At 51.4% G+C, this 24656-nt stretch overlaps 1 protein-coding gene across 2 annotated transcripts; it reads left to right on the plus strand.

Annotated features, from left to right (window-relative positions):
* The first annotated feature begins 3217 nt into the window (after window positions 1-3217).
* Window positions 3218-24656, plus strand: Csrp1 (cysteine and glycine rich protein 1). 2 transcript variants are annotated; one of them, XM_027945640.2, is made up of 6 exons: window positions 3218-3455; window positions 13458-13570; window positions 18215-18383; window positions 19307-19436; window positions 22867-22960; window positions 23403-24656. In XM_027945640.2, the coding sequence occupies exons 2-6, from the start codon at window positions 13459-13461 to the stop codon at window positions 23477-23479; spliced, it is 582 nt and encodes a 193-aa protein (XP_027801441.1). In that variant the 5' UTR covers window positions 3218-3455; window position 13458; the 3' UTR covers window positions 23480-24656. The 2 variants fall into 2 exon arrangements, with proteins under 2 accessions (XP_027801441.1, XP_071456291.1); XM_071600190.1 differs by lacking the exon at window positions 3218-3455 and adding an exon at window positions 7799-7890.

The raw sequence follows: 24656 nt of genomic DNA on the forward strand, positions 1-24656 counted from the left end.
GGAGCCAAACTAGTGGTTTATCCATTAGGTTGTAAACTCCTTGATGTTCAGATCTAAGTTATATTCTTCTTTATATTCTTAGCACCTGTGGAACTTAACCAGCACAGAGTAGGACCTTAGTAAATATCTTCTGAATGAATGGAAGGATGGAGGGATAGAGGGATGGAGGGACAGATGGATGGATGGAAAGACAGAGAGACAGCTAGCTGGCTGAATGGATAGACAGATGGGTAAATAAACAGGTGGAAGGACATATGGATGGATGGACATGCAAGAAATCTCTGGCCCAGTCTGGACCTCTGAGCTCTTTAGGCTGATGTGCAGAGATAAATCAGCCACATGTCCCCATTTTCCTTCACCCTTACACTCAGGTCCCTTTCACTTGTGTTCAGCGGGAAAAAGGAAGACTTTGCAGCAGGAAGGGAGAGAGAAGATGTGACATCAGGATGGTGATGGGGGAGGAAGTAGCATAGAGGACTCCAGGGAGGGGAAGGGCCTGCCTACCTGACATGCCTGACTTCAGGTGGATTAGATAGTAGAGCTCACAGAGAGGAGCAGAAGGTACTGTAAAGTTTAGACATTTTTAAGAGTCCTGAGTAGCAACCAAGCCCTTGTAATGTGCCATATTCCATCTTAGAACCCCCTATAGAAATGAGCTCTGACTGCACTGTCTCTGCAGATGTGGGTACTGCTGGCTGGGTAGAGCCACTCTGGGCACAGTTATGTAACTGAGGTCAGCCAGAGTGACTTTCCCTGCTCTGCCGCAGTCCGGCTGCAGCAAAATAACCGGGGGGTGACGAACAACTTGTGTACATTGATACAGCAGGAGTGGGAACCATTTATTGTAGGACAGGAGCGGTATATATACATTTCACACAGCTTATCTAATTAACATAAACTCAATACAGCAGTCAACCAATAAGGAATCTCCACACTTAATGGCTCGCTGGCGTTACTTCACAAACCATTCCCTCTGGCAAAATGCCAGGCGCCATCCAGACTTATTTACAGACTCTAACATTTGCCAGGTGCCATCCTGACTTGTTTACAGACTCTAACACTGCTCTGAGAAAATTTAGGCATCATAGTGTCCCAAGTATTGATGATGTTTATTGGCCTGTGATTTCAACATCAGGCTTATGCCTGTTTGCCTGGTGGATAACCCCAGCATCATCTTCATCTCAACTAGATCCCAAAAGTGGTTTCTTTTTTTTTTTTTTTGGTACTAGGGATTGAACCTAGGGGCACTCAAACACTGAGCCACATCCCCAGCCCCTTTTTTGTATTTTGTTTAGAGACAGGATCTCACTGAGTTGCTTAGGGCCTTGCTAAGTTGCTGGGGCTGGCTTTGAACTCCTGTCTCAGCATCCCGAGCCACTGGGATTATAGGCATGTGCCACCATGTCTGGCCCCAGAGTGTTTTTAATCACAAATGGGCTAAGACCAAGCTCACATGCTTGGCAGCATACAGGGAGGCCAGTGGTGTGAGGTACTGGGAAACCAGCAGAGAGGGCAGAACCTGCTTGGCTTCCTTTATCTCCAATGCTTCCTCGCTAGCACCTAAGACACATGCGCTCACTAAGTCAAAAGCAGGGTGACCACACTTACATACATACTGGATTGTCTCAGACAGCCATGCTACCTTAGTGAAGTTGGGAATACTGTCACCATATTAGTCACTATCAAAACCACTCTAGTTTGGAGGACACATTGTTCTGCCACTTTATTTACATGGTGCTTTAAGATCCTCTGGGAGAAATCTAAGTGTGACCGCCTTTCCCACTTTCCTTTTCCTCAACCATCTCTAAGAGCATTCCACAGAACAGGTTGACATATCCCCAGTGAAATCTATCAACTGATCCACAACTCCAGAGGAGAAAAGTCCAGACCAAAGAAGGAAATACAGGCATTTACTCATTTTGTAAAGTCTTGGGCAGAACACCAAGGCTCATCTCTACAGGGTACTGAATACTGAAAGGACAGGGGAAACCCTCCAGGGATCCTCATAATTGTGCAGGAACCCCATGGTCTCTAACACTGATCACAATTCTGCAGTTTAATGTACCTCTTTATCTGTTACTTGCTCAGGGCAAGAAAGACCAGGAATTCTCCAGGTTTCTTCTTCTACAATTTGGTGGAGTCAGATGAGGATGGCAGTGTTTCTGCAAGACATACTGACTGGGTTCTTATCTCAGTCTTGGAGGGTCTTCATTACATATGATGGGCCTTGATAGAGGAAAGATGTTTCTTATGGGAGCAGACAAGAAAAACCGAGATAAAGATTTCATTTTCTGGATCACAACATTCTTAACTATATTCTTGAAAGAAAGTAAATTCAGCAACCCAAGGTTATAAATGAAGCCTGAGGGCTTGCCCAGGGTAGAAGATATAGGATCTGCAGGACCTGGGGTATTTTGGGGGTCAGAAAAGTTCCAATGCACCTGTAAAGTTGCCACTGGGCCAGATAAAACCCTGCCTGACAACCTGACATGAAAAACCCCCGAAACAGTTCTGAAAAGTGAGATTTTTCTTCAGGCCTCTAACTTTCAGGATGACACACACAGGCCCAGGCCACCAAGAGCTTCCTCTGGGGCAGTTCCCATGCCACCCCCACCCCTCCCCTTACCCAGTTCCCTGACTTTCCAACTGCTTTTTTTTTGAATTTTTAAAATTTATAGATGTTTATTTATTTTTATGTGGTGCTGAGGCAAGCGCTCTGCCACTGAATCACCGCCCCAGGCCTCCAATTGCTTTTGGAGGTGGCAGGGCAATCTCCTTTGAGAAGGTAGGGTAAGTTGAGGGGACAAGAGCGGTGTTCCTGAAGGTTGACTGGTCCTACACGATCTCATTTAATCCCCCCAACATCCCTAGGGCTTATACCCGGTGCACAGATGAACCTGAGGCCACGGCTCAGCTAATGAGTTGAAGGGTAAGGACCAGATGTGCCCTGTAAGGGGTCCGTCTTACTCTGGAGCCCAACGTATGTCCCTTACAGTCTGCCACCGGGACACGCAAATTTGAGCACCCCCACTCTTCCCCAGGTCCCCAGTTTATCTCGGGTCTGATCTCTCTGGTTACATCTCCGCCTTCCTTCCTGTGTTGCTGATAGGGAAACCCTGAGAAGTCCCTCCCACGTGCAAGACTTTTCTCCCGCGACGGCGGCGGCCACTGGGCGCCCAGTGGGACCGCAGCGCGGGCGGCAGGCGCGCCCGGAGTCGGCGTCTCTGCCCCCGCTCCCGCCAGCCGGCGGGGCTGCTGGTGTCTTGTGGGGGCAGAGCCGCGGGGCTTCGCTCCGTGACATCAGCCCTGCTGTGGTGCTGTGTGCAAAGCCTACTGGTTGGCGTGGCGAGGGACACGCCTTCCCCGAGCGGAACAAAACGGCGCGCAGACTGGGCGCACCCAGCCGTCGCTTCCTACAGTGCCTGCCGCCCGCGCCCGCCGCCGACCGCTGCCAGGTGAGTGCGCCCAGCCACCCTCCCGATCGTCGCCCGCCTCAGTCCCCTGCAGCCAACCCCCCCCCCCCCCGCAGAGGCTCCTGGGACGCACCCGGCGCCTCCTGATCTTTCCTGCCCCGCGGCGGCCCTGGCGGCTGCAAGGAAACTTTGGAGGAAAAGTACGCAAGCCCGGACCTTTGCGGGCGAGTTGTGAGAAGTGACCGCAGTTAGCTAGGGCTGTTTTTCTTTTTTCCTGGAGACACTGGGGCTCCACTCAATCCGGGGCTTCCTGGACACAGTTGGCTTTCCCATGCCCCTGACCTAGGGCGACCCGGCTCCCCCCGCCGCCTGCAGGTCGGGCAGAACAATTGGCAATTCTGCGGGTCACTGACGCTCATTGTATAGCAGAGAGATGAGGGCATCCGTGCCACCCCCTCCCACCGCCTCCTCCTCTGGGACAAAGTGCCCGCGGGTGGGATGGGGAAGACATCTGGCTTCATGGGCCTGGTCTTGGGCATCTGTGCCCCTGTACGCAGGTGTTTTCCTTTATCTGAAACAGCACCCCCCACCCCTCACTGCCCCAAGTCATAGTTAGTGCTCTGCAGAAGAGAGTACTGAAGCCTGAAAGCCTACCCTGAGTGTTTTGAGGTCTCAGCCCTTGAAAACTCGTTTGTGAGAAAGGGGCTGATACTGAGCACACTTAAACAAGTTGCAATATGTTACCCAAGACGCAAACCACAGAGGCAGGTATCTTTATCTAGAAGCACAGGCCTGAGCATATTCTGCAAGTTTCTGGTCCTTGTGTTCTTGTAAGGCAGTCCAGTCTGTGTCTAGCTGGGAGCAACAGTGAGGCCCTGGGCTCCTGCCACTCACCCGCTTCTCCTGGGGGAGAATGAATAGGCAGGCCTTCCCCAGAGTGAGAGGTCACTGCCTTGGGATATTGTCACAGTGGCGTGGAGGAAGTCCATCTGGCTCTGGTAGAAAGTTTACCATGAAGAAGTAGCCAGGAATCTTGATCAGCAATTGAAAGGCAGACAGACTGAGTTTTGACTCCTGGATCTGCCACTTACTACAAAAGTGACTTTGGACAAGGGACAACGTCTTGATGCCTCAGTTTCTTTCAGGACCTCCAACAGAGCAGCGCTTAGGTGCTGCCCTCTCCCCACCCACACCCCCTTCCTCTCAAAAACAAAGTTGGCTGGAACTGTGAGCTGCCTCTCTGTCATCTCAGAGTCAGATTGGGGATTCGACCCAGGCGGATTTGGAGACTGGGTGCTGAGCTTCTGGACTCTTGCTAGCTGCTGCCTTCTGATTCTGTAGCCAGTCTCCAGCTCAGGAAGCCAGGGCCATGCCTTCTGAGAGACGACCGGAGTCTGCAGCTGTTCTTACCCTGTATTACATTACTGCCAACCCAGACTTGCTGCTCAATCTCCCAGTGAAGGACCCTTTGCCTTGCTGTGGATATCCGGGGCGGGAACAATCAGAGGGGAGGAAGTTTATCCTGCAGAGGGTGTGGTGTGGCCCAGAGAAGGGGGAGGGGAGAACTGAACCAAGGTCTCCCATGCCTGGTGTTGGGGGTCAGGGAGGATGTAGGCTCAGCAGCTCAGCCACTGACCTGCTAACAAAGTGCAAAAGACAGGGGTGCCCCAGCCCCTTTGCCTCTGCTCTCTCCTAGCACCTGCCTTTGGGCCCAGGTGTTTTCTAATTGCACATCTGCCTCTGGAGCCAGCCAGTCCTCCCAGGGCCTGGATGGTGGGATGGTGGTGGGGGTTATGTTGACACTTGGTATGTGATCAGTAAACATGAATGGGGGTAGGAATGGGCTTTCAGGGGAGTTGTCCTATTAGAATTCATAAACCTTGAATATAGTTACCAACCAGTTTTTCCCTGCAGGTAGTGTTGACAAGCAGGTGTGGGGAAAGAAGCACTCTGGATCTCCTGGAGAGGAAAGCAAATTAGGCAGGCTTTCTGGTGGGCTACTAAAGTTTTAAGTATTGATGTAAACCCAGCTCGGCTCACTGTGAGAAGCTGGCCTGCTAGAGGCCTTGGAAGAGGCACGTATTGAACATTTTGAGATCCAAAGAGGTACAAGTAAGAAAAAGACTTTTTCTCCAAGCAAACCAGCTGTTTGCCATTATGCAGGCATATGGCAAATACCTAGAGGCTCAAAGCAATGAGTGTTAGAATTTGCCTTTTCTTAAGATAATAGTAAGCAGATCTCTATACTTGCTGTGTGCCAGGCCTGTGTTAAGTATTGTATTAAGTATTATCTTGGACAACTTATCAGGTAGGTGCTGACGCTTGCCATTTTACAAATGGAGAAACTAAGGCTGAGAGATGAGAAGGAACTTATTCAGAATTGTAGCTGGTCCCCTGAGGAGTTGTTATCAGGCCGACACTTCTCTTTCCAGATTAACTCACCAGGGAAATAGCTGCCATTTGTGAAACACATTAACTTTACAAGACACTTAAGACTTACAAACAATATAAAGGCAGATAGGACTTTTGCCGCTTTTAACGTGGATGAGGTCAGGATCAGAGCTCCTGACCTCTAGATTTTCACTCCGCTGCATGGCTAGGGTGGGGGTAGGGGGAGCCCTGCACTTGAGTTGCCAGATAGGCTTTCACCAGCTCTGATGCATGTTTGTGTTTTGGGACCAGGACTGCAGGAAATAAAAGAAGCCTGGCTAAGAGCCAGCTGGAGGGAGGGAGGGAGGGGGTGAGGGGGTGAGGGAGAGAGAACCCTGCAAGCAGGCTGCCCCAGGGAAGGAGAGGGGAGGGGTCCTGAGTTCTGACAGGAGTTTTGCCTGCAGTTGCCACTTGTCAGGAATTTATATGGTAATGACGTGGTTTGGACTACGTAGGTCCCCAGGAATTTGTCTGACGCCAGCATTAATTCCCATGTATGGTAAAGTGTGTAAATACGGAGGCAGCTAGTGTTTCCAGACTCTGGTATTTCCAGTGCTTCCCAGAGGCCAGAGGCAGCATCTGGCTCCAGTGTTGACAAGGGAGGAAGAAATGGAAGGTCTGCAGCTGGAGGAACCAAGTCAACCGGGGGTGTGTGTGTGGGGGGGTGGATACTCTTCATACAGGGGCGTCCATAGTGGGATGGAGCTGCCTGAAACGTCAGCTGTGAGCAACCTGTGTTTATGAGCCTAAGTGCTCATTTGTTTTTCCTTTTCAAAAATGAGTACAAGCCAAATCATTCAGACCTTTTTGTTCAGCGCTTGGGATAACCAACTGTTACCACTCTATGTTGACATCATTCCAGACAAAGTCAAGACGCTCCATCTGTTAATGAGTCTGCGAAGCCTTATCATGTTATAGGATTTCCTGGACTGGTTTTGAAATACTTAAAAGAAGCCAGAGACTCCTATTTTACCTCAATATGACCTTCAGATTTCTGAACTCCCCAAGTGGAGAACTCTGCTATAAAAGGGCCTTAGGGGACACGTGGGGAAGGGGAGACACATAGCATTACCCTGTGGCAGCTCATAGTTCCCCAAGGCCCATGGGGCATGGATTTGAAAAGAGAGAACTCAGGCCCTGGAAGGAGGGAGAGTGCTGAGTGGTTCCAGTCGTGTTCTGGGGTGCCTGGGCTTGGAGCCGTGAGCTTGGAGAGGTGAATCATGTACATGCTCCAAAGAAATCATGTAGGGGACATATAATCATGGCCAAGCCAGTCCCCTTCTCCTGCTGGCCATCTCTCCCCAACCAGTGACCCTTACCTTCAGTGAGGTCTATTTCCTAAGTTCACAGGTGTCACTTCTAATATACAGGCTCTATGAACTCTGAACCAGTGGGTCCCCTCCTTCCCTTTCTGTCCTTGGCTGTTCTCTGGATGTGGGGGCATGCAGGAAGAGGCTGAGCTGCGGGGTTGGAAAGGATGACAGCATTCCTCTGTACCTGGCAGATACCAAACAGATCACCTAATGTGAGCAGCACTTTTCTAACTAGATAAACACTTGACAGGTCTCTACTGGACCAGAAGGGTGGGGACTTAAGCCCTGGGCCTGTCAGTCCCTCTTTGGCCCTAAGGAACAAGTGATTATGAAATGGGAGAGAAGGGATTTTTCCATAGGAGAATTAAAGATGTGGGATGGTTTGTCAAGGGTTTGATGTGAGGGAACCTCCTTCAGGCATTGGTGGCTGGCAGTCAAGGATTCTACCTCCCTGAGATGATTTCTTAAACTTGAAACATGACGCACTGAACATAAGACCTTTGCTGACTTTCATGAGATTAGAGTAAGCACCAGAGTCTGCGCCCTGGTCTACCCCGCTGCTCTGCTGCTGTATGAGATGCCATCTTGGATTTCTCCTCGCAGGATCGAGGATCTGGGTACAGCTCTTACTGGAACAACTAGACAGGGCAGCAGGCTGGAGCTGGTGGCTTACAAGAAGAGGTCAGTTCTTGAGTTCTGTTCTTCAGCCAGCCCTGAGGATCCTGACATTTCAGGTGAACAGCTGACTGGCTATTTCCAGTTATTCAGCAGCAAATTAAAGTTCTGTTCTCTGTAGAGATTATCAACACAGTGAAGTAGTATAAACCAGAACACAGACAGCAATTCCCAGTGAGGATATAACTCTCTGAAGGGAGAACACTGGGTAGTGTGGTCACAGAAGATAGAACTGATTCTTGATGACCCATGGCTATATACAAGAGGTCCCTGCTGTGGTCTCAGGTTGCCCAAGGAATTGAACCCCACAGGAGGGCAATAGCTTGTTGCAGACTCAATAGCTGGGCTGACAGACAAGTCAAACTCCTGGTCCCTATTTGATATGTTGCTTTCCAAGCTTTTTTCCTTCAAGATGGGGGCTAGCTGGGAAGGAAGGTATTCATCTGGACCCACACCTGGCGGGATGGTGTTAAGGCTTGCTTGGGCCAATCCTGTTAGTGGGAATCAAAGGTGTGAGCTCTTATGGGGTGCCAGGAGCTGTACATTTACCTTTATACTTTCTCATTTAATCCTCAGAATAGGATTTGGGGTAGTCCGTCCCCCCACAGCACCCCCACCCCTCTTTGGTACCAGGAATTGAAACCAGGGATGCTTAACCACTGAGCCACATCTCCAGCCCTTTTAAAAATATTTTATTTAGAGACAGGGTCTCACCGAGTTGCTTAGCATCGCATTTTGCTGAGACTGGCTTTGAACTTGTGATCCTCCTGCCTCAGCCTCCCTAGCCGCTGGGATTACAGGAGTGCGTCACCATGTCTGGCTTTCAGTGTTTCATTTTAGAGACAAGCAAATTAAGCCCAGAGCAGAAAGTAACTTGACCCCAGATCACTGAGCTAGGAAGGGTTGCATCTGATCTTTTTAACCCCAGCTCCCATTTTTCTAACCATGGAACTCTGACCTAGAGAATTTTCTTTACGATGCCCTGATGCCCTCCCACGGGTCTGCTGTCCCCCAGAAGAGGGAAGGCGATTGAAAAGGAGCCAAGTGGCCCTCCGTCAGGCACTCCACACTCCAGGAACTGAGAAACAGCTTTCCTTTTAAGGCAACTCAGCCTCCCCTCAGGCAGAATTTGGCTATTGGAAAGAGGGGGCTGGGCAGAAGGAGCAGCTCCAGCCCTCGCTGCAGAGCAGATAACCCGGGCTCCTCCAGCCGGGACTCTTCCCCAGGTGCAGGGTCTCCTGGACTGTCCTCATCTGATCCCAGGGGCAGGGAGCCCATTCACAAGGGCCGTGAAACCCCTCCTGGCTAGGGACCCCATCACTGCTTTTCTTCTCAAGTTCTAGAGCCATGTCCCATCTCTGGGCTCCTAAGGGAAGACTACTCCCCCGGCCCAGCGCCACCAACCAAATGCCAGGCTCAAAGAAAAGGCCTGGCCAAGAGGCATCCTGGGCAGATTTTCCTCCCTGACAGGTCCTTGGGCTTCACCCATTTCTCCGCCCATGTTCCTGATTCCCTGGGGCCCTGCTGGATGTGGGCCCCTGACATGGGGCCAGGGAGAACAAGGGGAGGCCTGTATGGAACTGTGGGTCTCCCCCAGGAGGAGAAGGGCTTTTGTGTCTAGAACAAAACACTGCTTGGAACTGACTCCCCATCTCGTGGTTAGGGGAACTTTCCTCCCTTAGGGGTGTTCCTAGGGGTATGAGTGTGTCCCCTGCTGGTTCAGGGGGTTGGAAAGGGAGAAGAGGGACAGGGAGAGAGCCAGCATTGAAGAACTGCATGCCCACCACGTGCAGCCAGTCTCAGATACGCTATGCCTGCAGCATGGTGACTGGGGTCACAGAGGACACAGAAATGCATTCGAACCTGATTAGACTCTAGTTCTCTCTTCTAGCTGTGTGACTACAAGCAAGTTGCCTAACCTCTCTGAGCTTTGTTTTTCTTTTCTGTGAAGTGGGCCTATATTCTCCATCTTTAGGCAATGAGGGGGAAATGGGATGATGCAAATAAATTATCTGGTACATGGCAGGTGATCAGCAGCAGCCTGGTGGCCTTGGCTGGGTCACATTGAGGCACCTCATCAGGCTTAAGGAAGCTAGTGTGTCTCCATAGGACTGAGCCTTTCCCCTACGGGCTTCCCAGGCAGTTTCTGTCTCCTATCTCATTGGCCAGAAATGGTCTTGACTGTTCCTGAATCAGCCACTGGTAGGGGAATGGGATCACCATAGGTGACTCAGGCTCTGTCCCTAGATCTGGGGTGCGACACTTCCCCTGATGCACTGATGGAGGGGCAGCTGCCTGAATAGACTGAGGGCTCCCACACAGCAAGGGAGGCGGGGACAGTGGCTGCTGTTTAGATGGCCAGTAATAGGCCTTGCTGTTCTTGTTGATTGTCCTCCACCGTGTGTGCTTTGGCAGCTCCGAGTCCTTGTTCCACAAGTGCAGTTAGCTCCAGAGTCCTCAGGACAGGACGGGGCTGAAGCACTGATCATCAGAGGCTGGGAATGGGCACCGGCCCCAGGATCTGGGTGCTCAGGCACTGCGGTTATCTAAGGAGACAGAGAGGCCATGTGCGATTAGAGGAATCCTGTCTGTGGCCTGTGTCGATGAAGCACAGGAGCCTGAGGACCTGAGGTAGAGACAGAACTTGGAGGCAGTGGTCCCTCCACACCTGGAGGAGGACAGTGGGTCCCAGCCTCAGCCCTCTGCCTCTGCACAGCTTCCCCCAAAGCTTTGTGCACAGGGTTGGCCGGAGGGCTTCCTACTTGTCGGGCCCTTTGCTGAACACAGGTCAAGTGGCTATCCCGGTAACTGAGATGGAGTACTGGGGACAGCTGGGAGCAGCAGGACTGACTGCTGGGGAGACTCTAACACCAGGGGGAGGGTGTGGTCATTCGCAGACAGTGGGAGGACCTCATGGTTTCTTTCTTTGTTTCTTACTTTTTTTTTTTTTTTTTGTACTGGGGATTGAACACAGGGACACTTAATCACCCAGCCACATCCCTAGCCCTTGTTGATATTTTATTCAGAGACAGGGTCTTGCTGAGTTGCTTAGGGCTTCGCTAAATTGCTGAGGCTGGCTTTGAACTCACGATCCTCCTGCCTCAGCCTCCTGAGCCGTTGGCATTATGCCACCTTGCCCAGAACCTCATGGTTTCTGAGCAGGGAAATGCTCCATGAGATAGCTCTGGGGGCCATGGGCCAGGATGGACTAGGAAGGAGACTTCAGAAGCAGTCTGGCCGTCAGGGTTGTCACTCTGAATGTGCCCCATGCTGCTGTTAAGTAACTGGCTTAAAGGGAGAGGGAGTTTGTTGCTTTGTCTAACTAGAGTTCTGAGATGGAAGGACCTTCAGGCTTGGCTTAATGATGTTATAAAGACTCAGTTTCCTTTGCATCTGAGCTCTGTTCCCCAGCTATCCACTGTATGCTAGGACTGCCTGTCCCCTCTTACGACAACAGTGCCAGAGCCCCCTGCTCCCTTTCTTTGCTCCAAGTGGGGGTTAGGGGAACTTACTCCCTGGAAACCCTCCCAGAAGACAGAGCCCCAGAAACCCCTGTGTCTCCCTGGCTGGCCCATCCTAGAGCTGATAACCCCGGTGGATGAGGTGAGTCCAGGCCATGTGCCATGGCTGGAAGGAAACAGGGAAAGTTACCAAGAAAAGGGAGAATGTAGCAGACAGAGATCCTCTTCAGGGGGCTGCTATGATCTCCGGGGGAAGGTGAGAGGACATCAGGCTGGCAGAGGGTAGTGGGAAGGACAGAGAGGACAGGCACCAAGAGGTGGAAGAACTCAAGGGACCTGGCTTGTGGCCTTAGGAGTGCGTCAAAGGGAGCAGAGTGAGCTGCAGCTGGGGAAGGGCGAGGAACCCATTTTCTTCCGGGTCTGAGATGAGATTCCTTAATGGGGCGGGGAGGATGGTCCTGGTACCACAAGCAAAAATGGAGGAGTCCGGAGAAGAACGAGGTTGAGAAAAAGGTAGAGAGGTCAGGTGGCTCATATGCAAATCTGTGTCCCTGTGTACTGCCCAGGTGGAGATGCCCACCTGAAGCTGGGTGTATGAGCCTGGACTTAGAGGAGAGACCAGGGTCATAGGTATATGGGAGTCCTTGCAATGAGGTGCCAGCAGGTAGATGGCAATGCCAGAGACTGGGGAGGGAGGGACTAGAGGGAACCCCAACTTTGAGGATCTGGGAGTGAAAAATCTCTCTCTCTCCTCTGCTCCAACCAAACCTTGCTGGAGACCCCTGTCCTCCGGATAACATTCAGCTGGCCTCACCAAAACCACTTCTCCATTTTAAGCCCAGCTCCCAGCTTGTGCACCTTTCCAGAGCGTTCCCCCAGGTCCCAGGCTCTGCAGCAGAGGTACACTTGTGCAGAGTCTAGGGCCCTAGCTGTGGCTCTCAGTCCCTGGGCATCCTTCACTCCTTCCTCAACTATCTGTTGAATACCACTATGCCAGGCATGGAAATCAAGGTTTGGGAAGAGCAACTACTTCACCCAGGGTCACATAACCAGTGAGTGGCAGGATCCAGATTGGACAAAACTATCTGGCATCAGGACCCCAGCTCCGAACCAATACCTAGGGTATCTCAAGGTTGGTCCAGGCCACCTGTTTAGTCTCACCTAGGGTACTTACTAGAAATTTGTATCCCTCATTTTCAGAGATTATGATTCATCAGGTCTAGGGCTGTACTATTAAATTTCATTTTGCAAAAGCCCATTACCTGGTCCTAAAGCCTAAGAGCAGTGTCTCTATGTGCCTGTCTCCTGTGACTCCTGGTGAGCTATATCTTACATATAAAAGAATGTCTTAAAACCTACACGTATAGTTCAAAGAGTAATGACAAAGGGAGCCCTCGTGTGACATCCCCCCAAGTTAAGAAAAAGAACTTTGGCCTGGTATGGTGGCACACGTCTGTAATCCCAGCAGCTGGGGAGGGTGAGGCAGGAGGATGATGAATTCAAAGCCAGCCTCAGCAATTTAGTGAGGCCCTGAGCAACTTAGTGAGACCTTGTATCTAAATAAAATTTTTTCAAAAAGGGGGTGCTGTCTGTGGCTCAGTGGTTAAGTGCCCTGGTTAAATCCCTGGTACCAAAGTGGGAGGGAAAGAACTTTGCCAACACCTCATAGCCTGTCTGATAACCCCTGACCTACAGTGCCCCGGTCCCTGTCTTAGGCATAACTCATCTAAGACAGTAGTTGGTGACCGTCCTTTGCTTTCCTGTAATACATTCCCCCCCATACGTTCCTCTATCAACAGTATGAGTTCTGCCCCTCTGTGAACTTTGCCTGATTGGATTTGGGTTTAGGAACTCTGGCCTCTTTCGTGGCCCGCTCTTTTGGTGACATGTTCCCACGAGGCCATGTACAATGGCAGCCACCTCGTTCACATTGCTCCTGCAGCCTCCTTCAGTGTGCCCTACTCAGGGCTGGAAACAGCAGCCCAAGAAGCAGCAGGAGGGTGCTGGGGGAACCAGGATGCTGGGTGACCCACGGGGACAGGTGGCCTTCACGGGAGTCCTGCCTCGGCCTTTGCTCCTGTCTCTGCCTGTTGCTTCTTGGTCACGGTCAGTCTGTGTCTCCGGCTCTCTGGGAACTTGATTCCCATTTTGGTGTCCCTTTTCAGAATGCCGAACTGGGGAGGAGGCAAGAAGTGCGGGGTGTGCCAGAAGACGGTCTACTTTGCCGAGGAGGTCCAGTGCGAGGGCAACAGCTTCCATAAGTCCTGCTTCCTGTGCAGTGAGTACTGCGCGCCGGGGACCCGTCAGGCTGGCCTGTCTGCACCCCAGGGATCCGTCCCACAGGATGTAAATAACTTGACATTTGGCTGAAGCGCAGCTGGGGAGGGACGCCCTTAAGGGCCTCTCTGTTCCCTTCAGAAGTTGCTTTCTGAGGGGGTGACCGGCCCAGTGCTCGAGGGTGGCGGGTGTGCAGGGCGGATGGCCAAGCTGGAAAGACTTTCCACCCGGCTTCCTCCTCTCTTTCTCCCTGCCACGGCCCTGTCATTTCAGAGGGAGACCTTTTAGCCCAAAGTCTCACTAGCCTTCAGACCCAAATTATCCCTGGGTGAAAAGCCACCGAGGCCTCAACCTCATGGTGAAGGTCAGTGTGGAGGAGGAACTGGGCTCTCCAGGGCACTCTTCCAGGTCAGCATTCTGTTTCTCCCACTCCCCACTCTACTCAGCCTGCGAGGAGAGGAGGAAGAAGGGGTGCGCCGTCACTGTCGTCCATTCTGAAAAATCCAGAGTGACAGTTGCTGCAGTCATGGGACTGCAGGAGTAGGAAGCCAGGCCCAAGACACCGAGAGACTGAGAGACGTCAGGCTGACCCAGGGGCCTTGGCTCTGGGATGCTCTATTGGCTGGTACCTGGGCCAGGTGATGTGTCCAGGAAGTGGTGACTTGGAGACACCTTTCCTTGGATTCCATTAAATGTTTGATTCCTGTGATCAGAGCAGAAATCTGCATTAGAAGAGGCAACTATTACACCACATGCACACACCTGTAATACCAGTGACTTGGGAGGCTAAGGAAGGAGGATCACAAATTTGAGGTCAGTTTGTGCAACTTAGCCAGACCTTGTCTTGAAATATAAAACATAAAGGGCTGGGAATGCAGCTCAGTGGTAGAGCACCCCTGGGCTCAATCCCTGGTATGGCAAGGGGGTGTAGAGGGCGGGACGAAGAGGCAACTACAGTAAAGTCTGTTTCCTTGAGGACCAGCTGAGTGGGAGGCCGTGGAGCGTCCTAGTTAAGCCCCAGGTTTCATCAGGGATAGAATCAGAATTCAGTTTCTATTATCCATGCGATGATGGACAAGTTACCCACTTTCTCTCTGGTTGAGTGTTCTCATTTGTACCTACCTCTTGGGGTCATTGAGAGAGTTGAAATGAAAGGAGCTTATAGAATGAATGAAGCACTTCAAGCAATTGTGAGGTTCAATAAACAATAGGCACGTGCATGTGTGTGTGTGTGTGTGCATGCACACGTACCCACTGCTCAGGGTTCCATAGCAAAATGGTGTGATAAAAGGAGAGCCTCTGGGAGTTGGAGTCCCAGCCCATCTGATAGGCCCAGGAAGTGGGGTCCTGTCCATCCTGCCCCAATGAGATCAGTTGAGAGATCCGAGCTTCCTTTGTTCTCAGGGAATTTGGGCTCCAAAGTAGGAACTAGGTAGGCCAAGGGCCACCTACCTGTTCATTGGATATAATCCAGATCTGTTGCTGGGCGGGCCAGGCCAGGGCCACACTCTCACTGGTGGACCTGGAGTGACAGCCCCAGGGCTCACTGATGAATGGGGAGGCGACAGGCTTCAGTGGAGCCCTGCTGGCTTCCAGCCTGTGGAGGAGGAGGCCACATGCAGCAGCGTTTTGTTATCAGCAGTTCATCATTTAGCCATTTTTCAAGCTATTTTTTTCTTTCTTTTCTTTTTTCTTTCCCAGAGGGACTAAGAGAGGGCTTGGCACTGGCTGAGAAGAGGGCTCAAGCTGCTGAGGTCCCAAGGACCCTTCTCTTTGCTCTCAAATGTTGCTTAATCATTGACTAAGAGGGACCATCTGTGGCTGAGAGCTCCTGCCTGTGGTCCTGCCTGTGGAGGAGTAGCTGTTGGTCAGGCGTGGGGGGAAGTCAGGAATTCAGGGGGTGGCATAGGAAGGAAGGAGCAGGGCCTGAGGCAGGGTGTGAGGGGGTGTTGGGAATTAGAAACAGTTGCGGGAAGCCAGGCTGGGGAGCAGGGCGGCTGGGGGACAGACGTTATGCAACTAGCAGCCCTAGGAACTGGTATGTGTTCCTCTGGGGCCTCCGGCCTGTGCACTTCCTGGGCCTCCAAGCTCTCAGGGGACTGTGTTGTGCTGCACGTGGCCCATCACATCCTTTTGCTTATTCCCAGGGGCTAGAGCAACACCTGACACCTGTGTTGTCAAACAAAGATGTGTTTAGGAATGAAAAGGGCATTGTTTCTCTTTTTCAGTCAAGCACTTTCCCAACAAGAGCACCAACTCGTCCAGGTTTTGTTTTGGTTTTTTGCTTAACATGATTTGGTGGAAGTTTAGTCAGGTCTTCCTTGAATAAGGAATATATTTGAAATCCCCCTTGACTGACTCTTTGGTGGACCTTACAAAGGAGCTGAGACCCTGACTACATCATCTGGATGGAGTGGAGGGGCAGAGGGCTGCCTGGGGTGGGGAGGGTGGTCCGCAGGGAGGAGTTCTCTTTCTTTCCTTCCTTCCTTCCTTCCTTCCATACAACACCTTTATTTTGTTTATTTACTTTTACGTGGTGCTGAGGATCGAACCTAGTGCCCTACACATCTTAGGCAAGTGCTCTACCACTGAGCCACAACCCCCGCCCGCCCCCCCCCCCCCCCAACCAGTCTTATCTCTGCTTTGTGCCTTTCCTCTCTGGTCTTGGAATTCCCAGTTCAATTTAGGTCTTACAGGAAACAATTCCAGGCCAATTCCTGACTTCCCGCCCTAGAAGGGAATGTTGGAGCCTTTGGCCTGTTGTTCCCTGGCCTTCCTCAGGAGCCAAGCCCCAGGGGAGGTGGTGGGGAGGTTCCATATTTGGGTGGCCCAGAGTGCTGGAATGAGGTGGAGATCTGGAGGGCAGGACAAGAGGGTCCTTATTTAGTCTGAAGTCTCCAATCTGGAGCTGAGAGAGAGAGAGAGGTGGGGGGAGCTGGTGGAGGGCTCTGGACCCTTTAAAGGCAAGAGAGAGCAAGTTGCTGGGAGCCTTCTCAGAGGGAGGTGAGAGGCGTGGCTTGTCAGCGGTGACTTCTAGCTCCAGAGGGGGTGTTTGAGGTTGCAGTTCATTTGGGCACACTGAACTCCAAAATTTAAGAACTACTGTAAAACCAAATTAGGCTTCCAGGATGAGACCTAAAGAAATAGGGTGAAGTTGAGCCTCATGAGGGAAGTAGCTAGAAGTTAGAAGCATATGACCTCTTGAGGCCCAGACCTGCCCCTCCCCGTCTCTGTCTCCCTATGGGGCCAACTTTATGTAATGCTCATCAGAGTAGCCAACTTATATTATGCACCTATTGTGTGCAGGGTATTGTGCTAAGTGTGTCACATATAAGATCTCATTTGATTCTCACAACTACCTTTTGGGGCAGAAGTTATGTGCACTTCCAAATGAGGCTAGAAAAGCAAGCCACACAGCTGGAAAGGGAGAGGGCTGGGATTTGACTCCAGGCTCTCTACCTTTTTACGCTTGATAGCTTGCACAACTCACCTGTGAGATCCACCGGGATGGAGGATGTAGGAAGCTCATCCAAGTGGCCCCATTCCAATCTCTCTCACCGCAGGAGTCAGGACAGTCTTCCCAGTGCCCAGCCTCACATCTCCCTGTTATTTCTGAGACTGGAAACTTCAGTGCTGTTGTGATTAGTGTGGCCTACGTGGCATTTCAAAGCCCACCATGTTGGGCTTTTCTTCAGGGCATATCCCTTCACCTGCACCCCTCTCCCCAGTTGTACCCCCACACCCCTCACTCCCACCAGCACGGGCAGACTGTCTCCTTGGAATTCCATGGTTGCAGGCAGGAAAACCCTGCCCTTCCTCCTTCCTTTCTTTATTCTTCTCTCCTGTTGGGCCACGTGGTCTCTGTTAAGGGCAGAGTGAAGAACTTCCCTTGGCATGGTGTGGTCTGGAGTCAGCATAGGCTGTTGCTTCTGAACTGTGGGGTGCATCATAGCCCGGGGAGTTTCAAGGGTACAGAGGACCAAGGGAGACACCCACAGATTCTTGGAGGTGGGGGACATGGCCACCTAGAGTCATACACGTAGATCCCATCCCTCTGTCCTCCAGTCATTGGCCACCCCATGCCACCCATGTCATTCCTGAAAGGTCAGGATAATTTGTATGCAAACTATTTGTATGCAAACCAGATACAGTGGCACATGCCTGTAATCCCAGCTACTCCAGAGACTGAGGCAGGAAGATCGTGAGTTCAAAGCCAGCCTCAGCAACTCACGGAGACCCTGTCTCAAAATAAAAATATAAAAAAAGGGCTGGGGGCTAGGGTTGGGGCTCAGCGGTAGAGCACTCATCTAGCATGTGTGAGGCCCTGGGTTCGATCCTCAGCACCACATAAAAATAATAAAATAAAGGTATTGTGTCCACCCACAACTAAAACAAAATATTTTTAAAAAGAGGGGTGCTGGGGATGTGGCTCAGTGGTTAAGTACCCTTGGATTCAATCCCTGTACCAAAAAAAAAAAAAAAGACTGGGGATGAAGCTCAGTGGCAAAGCACCTCTGGGTTCAATCCAAGTATCAAAAAATAACAAAACCCCCCAAAGTGTCCAGAAAACTTCAACTGCAGAGGGCTGCACGGAGCAAGCCGCTCACTCCAGCTGTGACTCACCATTCCTGTGCTCCCCTCACAGTGGTCTGCAAGAAGAATCTGGACAGCACCACTGTGGCCGTGCATGGGGAGGAGATCTACTGCAAGTCCTGCTATGGCAAGAAGTATGGGCCAAAAGGCTACGGCTATGGGCAGGGCGCAGGCACGCTGAGCACTGACAAGGGGGAGTCCCTGGGCATCAAGCATGAGGAGTGAGTACGAGATCTTCTCCCACTTTGTCTCGAGTTTCTCTCCCTGCCCTGGTATTGGGCATGTTTTCAACCACAGTTGGTTAAACAGTGGAAGGCTCAGAGAGCCATTTATTTCAAAGGGAGTCATAGAGCAGGCTACTGGAGCTGCTGGGAACCCAGCTTGGAATGCACTAGGCCTGGGTCCTCCCTGCATGCTATATTTTTATAAGCATCAGAGCTGGGAAGGACCCCAAGAATTCCTTAGTCCAATTTCCTCATTATATAGATGAGAAAGCCCCGGGGGTCCCCTGCAAGTGTCTGAGCCAGACCAGGGATTTGAGCAGCACACAGCCAACCAGCCTCGCTTGGCCCAGCCATATCTCTTGCTGAGGAGAAATCATGTCTTGCCTTGGAAATGCCACAGGGTGTCATGGGGTCCCTACTTTCACCCTAAAAACTCCCTGGCCTCCAAGCTGCTGGCGAACATGGCTGTTGGCAGCAGGCCTGGCTAGTTCCTCAGCTCCAAGGGGATGGGTGGAAATGATGGATGAGTTACTGCATTTCAGCCAAGATCACTGACCCAACAGGAATGACTTTTCAGCAGATTTCCTCTGGAAAGTATCTGATGATAGACCAACTGCAGAAATGAGGGGCAGAAGAGGGTGACTCTTAGCAAATGAGGTGTGAAGTGATTCCAGGGTTTTAACTGGGTGACCAAGGGAAGTTTGATGTCTCCATAAAAATAACATTGTGCTGAGCCTTGGTTTGTCCCTATGTATCATGGGAAATGACACTAGAGGCCCCCGGTGGCCCTAGCTTTTGTAACTTCTGCTGGGAGAGCTGCTCCTGCCCTGTCATGATGGGAGGGTGAGTCCTGCCCTGCAGGGCCAGCCCTGCCTGTATTTATCAGTGTGTCATATCCCTTCTTGTCCTTCTCCATGCAGAGCTCCTGGCCACAGACCTACCACCAACCCTAATGCCTCCAAGTTTGCCCAGAAGATTGGAGGCTCTGAGCGCTGTCCCCGATGCAGCCAGGCAGTCTATGCAGCGGAGAAGGTGATTGGTGCCGGGAAGGTAAGGCGACTGCTGGGCACCTTGAGAGGGGCAGGAGACAACCTTCCTGAAATAAGGATTCTAGAACTTTGCAAGTGGTGACCCTAGCTCTGCTCAGGGCAGCCTGAGCCCTGGCCTTTAAACCCCTTCCCTTTTAGGAATAACCTTTGTCCCTGTGGGTTGCTTGTCCCAGACTCCAATGAGCTCACATCATCCACGCACAGCAACATTCCCAGCATTGGTGGGTGTCTATTAATAATTTACAGGGAGTTGCAGAGATCAATCTGTACCTGGAGCTGAGGACCACAGTATCTAGGAGTACATGGCTGAATTTCAGAGGTCCTGCAAGCCCCCTAAAAGTACATGCGAAGATTTGTGGGAATGTGTCTCTGGGAAGAAGATCCATAACTGTCATCAGATTTTCAAAAGGATTTGTGATTTTCAAAGTGTCAGAAACCACCCAAAGACCAAACCCAGAAGAGCTGGAGATGGGCTGTAGGCCCAGCTGGTCTGTCAACATACTGTGTGATCTTGGCCAAAGTTGGGTGCTGTGGTGCATGCTTGTAAATCCCAGGCTTGGGAGGCTGAGGCAGGAGGGTCACGAGTTCAAAGCCAGACTCAGCAACTTAGTGAGGCCCTAAGAAACTCATTGAGATCCTATCTCTAAATTAAAAAAAAAAGAAAGGAAAAAATACAAAAGAACCATCCAAAAATTTATGTTCTGTTTCATGGGTATGTACTCCCAGAAACCCACCCATATACCCCCAGGGTGGAGATTTTTCAAGGTTCAGATCCTATCAGAATCTCCTGGGAAGCTGTTTGTAATTGCTTGCCCTTCCTCCATGAGATTCTAACTGTAGCCCCCAGCCACAGTGCATAGTAGGAATCTCCTTAGGGGCCTACTGTTCAAACTTTGCTGATCTTATCCCTCACTCTGGCTGTAGTGGGCAAGGGGAATTCATGCCCTGGGGATAGGCAGTCTAGACTAATAGTCGGAAAACCACAGACAAGGAATCTCTAAACTGTGTGGCCAGAGTGGATTTCTGGATTGTCACATGAAGCCTGGGAGGAGTGACTTGGCCAAGATCACACAGCATGCTGATGGACCAGCTGGGCCTACAGCCCACCTCCAGCTCTTCTGGGTTTGGTCTTGGTTTCACGGCCTTTTGACTTTGAGTAAGGGGGCCAAGAGGAAGGGACTGGGGAACTAACACTTATGCCAAGTCTAGACCGTAGCAGGCTCTCAACCCTCACAATTACCATTGAAGATGGAAATTATTATTCCTATCTTTAAAAGAAAAGGGTACAGCGTAGTGCCTGGAATGTTGCTCAATACAGGTCAGCTATTATTATTATTTACGTTTTGCGATTGTTATGAAGTCAAAATGAAGATTCCTGCATTGATTAAAAGATATGAAAACAGGAGACATTACTTTTACTTTTAAGTTGGATTTTTCTTGTTTCGTCCCACTATGAGAATGGAAACTTATCAAAAAATCCTTAAAATGCTGGGCCTGGTGGTGCATGCCTGTAATCCCAGCAGCTTGGGAGGCTGAGGCAGGAGGATTGCAAGTTTGAAGCCAACCTCAGCAACAGTGGGGCGATAAGCAACTCAGTGAGACCTTGTATCTAAATAAAATACAAAATAGGGCTGAGAATGTGGCTCAGTGGTCCAGTGCCCCTGAGTTCAATTCCTGGTACCCCCACCTCCCCCCAAAAAAGTACCTAAGAGCCAAGCACAGGCACAGTGGCTCATGCCTGTGGTCCCAGCAGCTTGGGAGGCTGAGGCAGAAGAATTGCAAGTTCAAAGCTAGCCTCAGCAGCTCAGCATGGCCTTAAGAAACTCAGTGAGACCCTATCTCTATAAAACATTAAAAGAGCTGGAGATGTGGCTCAGTGGTTAAGTGCCTCTGGGTTCAATCCCTGTACAAAAAGAAAAAAAAAAAAAACCTATGAATTAATATTCCTGTCACTTAGATTCTAAGGAAAGTTAAAGTTGTACTAAGCCGTAGGATAAAAGATTTTTGCATTCAAGAGGAACAGGCAGGGATAAACCCCCTCTTTTCTTTGCCTGGATGAGGAAAGAAATATCAAGGAGCAGGAGTACTTTCAGGTGTGGTATGAATGAACAAATAGATTGAGCTTAGTTTTGGGGGGTGGTTGGAACATGGGAGGGTGACGGAGGCTAGGTGCCATCCAGTCTCCTCCAGCTGGGAAGCTGAGGCAGGCCTCTGCCTTACAGAGGAGGAAACAAAGGCTGGGGACTGTTGAGGTTGCAGAGGGCCCCAAGGGGAGGACGGAGACCTATGTCCCCCCACTTCAGCTCCTTGAATCCCACTGCAGTCCCAGGAGGTAGGAGTGAGTGAGGTTCAGCAGCCAGGAAGTCTGAGAGGACATCTTCCTTTTTCACCCTCCAGTCTGGGCACCGAGTGGCTGTGCTGCGGAAGTCTCTGCCCTTAAAAGGCATTGTTCTCTCCTGTCTGGCTGCCGCCAGCCCCTTGCTTTTCCTGGGTTTAGCAGAGCTGTCCACACATCAGCCTCTGAGGCTGCTCAGCTGTTGCTAATGGGAGCCGGCTGCCTCCCAGGAGTCTGGCTGTGTGGGGCAGGGGTGGTTGCTGTGCACAGACGGAGGCCCTGCCCCTTCCCTGGGAGGTTGTTTGCCCTGTACTACCTTAGGACACCTCTCAGAACCACAAAGGGCCTTCTGTGGCCCCTGGAGAAACTGCATTCCTCTGGCTTGTTCCTGCTCCGTGGAATGCATTTCACAGACCCATTCTCCTTTCAAAGTAATACAGACAGCCCTGGCCTGGGATCTGCTGTGTTCCAGCCTCTGTCAGGCTCTGGACACTGATGAAGTTATTTAGTGCTGACAGCTGTCTGATGAGGGAGAGGCCATGCCATTTTCCAGGAGGAAAAATTGCCTTTGGACAAATGAGGCAATGAGTTCTAGAATTTTCGAGGCAGGGCAATGCCTGCTCTGTGGCTAGACACTGGATGTTTAAATATCAAGTCCTCACATCCATTCTGTGATAGGCAGGGAGGTCTCCAGAGGAGGACATTCAGGAGGCTGTTCAACTAGTGGCTGTTCCAAGAGGCATCTGGAGCCTTTGCTCACACCACTGATCTGCAGGCGGAATGGATGTGGACAAAGGTTGTTTGACCCCACCTCTGGGGGCAGCAGCTACCCGGCTGATAATTTCACCCCTTCACCCCCCTTTTGTGGTGTAGATGGTGCCACTAACCACAGAATCATTGTGATACTTTATTGCAACACACTATTGAAGGCGCCATGAGGTGGTGTGTTGGAAAGCTCCCACCTGCTGTCTGACAGCAGCCCTAGCCTAGCAGGCGACAGGAAGGTGCCTTTCACGGTCTTGTGTGAAGGGGATGGGCTGGGGCTAGGGCAGCCAAGTCACTGGTGGCAGCATTAACAATTTTCTTCTTTACCTAGTCTTGGCATAAGTCCTGCTTCCGATGTGCCAAGTGTGGCAAAGGGCTGGAGTCAACCACCCTGGCCGACAAGGATGGTGAGATATACTGCAAAGGTGGGTAGTTTCATTTCCAGTTGAGTAGCGGGAGGCCTGAGGAGTGGGGAGACCCTGCAGTTATGCTATTGCTGAGTGTGAACTAACTCCTGGCCTTGAAATCCAAAAGTCAGAGCATCAGAGGGGGAAACAACCCGAGGGAGACAGTAGAGAAAGCGACTTGGCCAGAGTCAGGTGGAATATTAAGGCAAGGACAGGCCTACAGCCTGGGACCCTCACTCCCTGCCCAGGGCTCCAAGCAGATAATGCTCCTTTTCTCCTTTAAATGGTAAGGGAAATGGGTATAGAGTGGTGTCTAGAACCTCCTCATGTTGAGATTGGAGGTACAGTAAAGGTGAAGGGCACTGATGAACTTTCTTTTTGCAGAGGTCAGTCCCCAGGGGTGGCAGGAGGGTCTGCTTGGGGGAAGGAGCATGTCCTCATCCTTTTTCTTTCTCTGCAGGATGCTATGCTAAAAACTTCGGGCCCAAGGGCTTTGGCTTTGGACAAGGAGCTGGGGCCTTGGTCCACTCCGAGTGAGGCCACCACTGCCTGCCACACCCTGCCCACTCCTGAGCTTCTCATTGCCATCCCCTTCCCAGCAGCCTTGGGGACCTCCAGGATTCTTTCTCACCCAGCCTAGCCGCACATCACTAATGACTTGAACTTGGGCCTCTGGCTCCCTTTGGTTGGGGGTCTTGCCTGAGCTCCCGCCCCACTAAGGAGCTACCCCTGCCTGGCATCTCACACCATCACCAGTAGGAGATGTCTGTCTTTATAGTCTGTGTGGGACCAGACCCTGTCTCCCTACACCTCTCTCCACAGACCTGTTCTTAACCTCTTAGGCTGAGCATCCATCCTCACTGGCCAAGACACCTGGGCCACGTGTTGGTGCCCTAAGCAGCAGCAACAGGCCAGGAGGGAGAGGGAAACAGGACCAAGATGGAGAGGGGAAAGGCTGTGGTTTATTGGACTCAGAGATTCTCTTTGGGAAAGAGGGTGGGCTTCTTGGTGTTTCTCAGAATAAGTCTGAGGAGTCCCAGCTCAGGGAGTCACTATGGGGAGGCAAAGAGGCATGCAGGCAGGGTCATGGCCACAAAAAGGAACGACTCAGTTCTCTAGGCCTCTTGCCTGTGAGTCTCTGTGGAACTGGAGTCCTCCCACCTGGGACTGGAGGGTAACAACCTAGATCCAAGGACCCCAAAGTCAGAACACCTTAGGCTTCTAGTTCCCTGTTCCATGTGGGGCGGGGGGTTCCTAGAGAAACACTTCCAACACACATTCGCAGGAGCCAGTGGTCCAAATATCAGGGCAGCTAGATCTGGCCCTATTCATGGATCCTAAGGATGCAGTGGGCAGCTCCTCCCCATCCCAGCACAGCACAGGCTAGCCCTTTGCTGTCACCAGGCCTGGTTGTTCATCTGATTGAAGGGAGGCAGACACATCCTCAGCCTGTATCCAACACCCTGTCCTTCTGTTTCCAGGCCTCAGGGCCTCCCCCAACCCAAGACCTGCCCCTTCCACACCACCCTTCTCCAGGGATTCTTCTCTGGCCACATCACCCATCCCTTCCAGGACCCCAGGTCAGGAACAGCAGAAAGAAGGGGGAGGGGCCGGACCCTGCTGCTCCCAGTGACTGAAAGGACGACACTGTCTGCAGCACAGGCTGTATTCAAGCTGATTTCTTATCTGGTTAATAAAGCTGTTTAGAACAAAA

This window comes from Marmota flaviventris, chromosome 12 (assembly GCF_047511675.1).
Source record: "Marmota flaviventris isolate mMarFla1 chromosome 12, mMarFla1.hap1, whole genome shotgun sequence".
Taxonomy (NCBI): domain Eukaryota; kingdom Metazoa; phylum Chordata; class Mammalia; order Rodentia; family Sciuridae; genus Marmota; species Marmota flaviventris.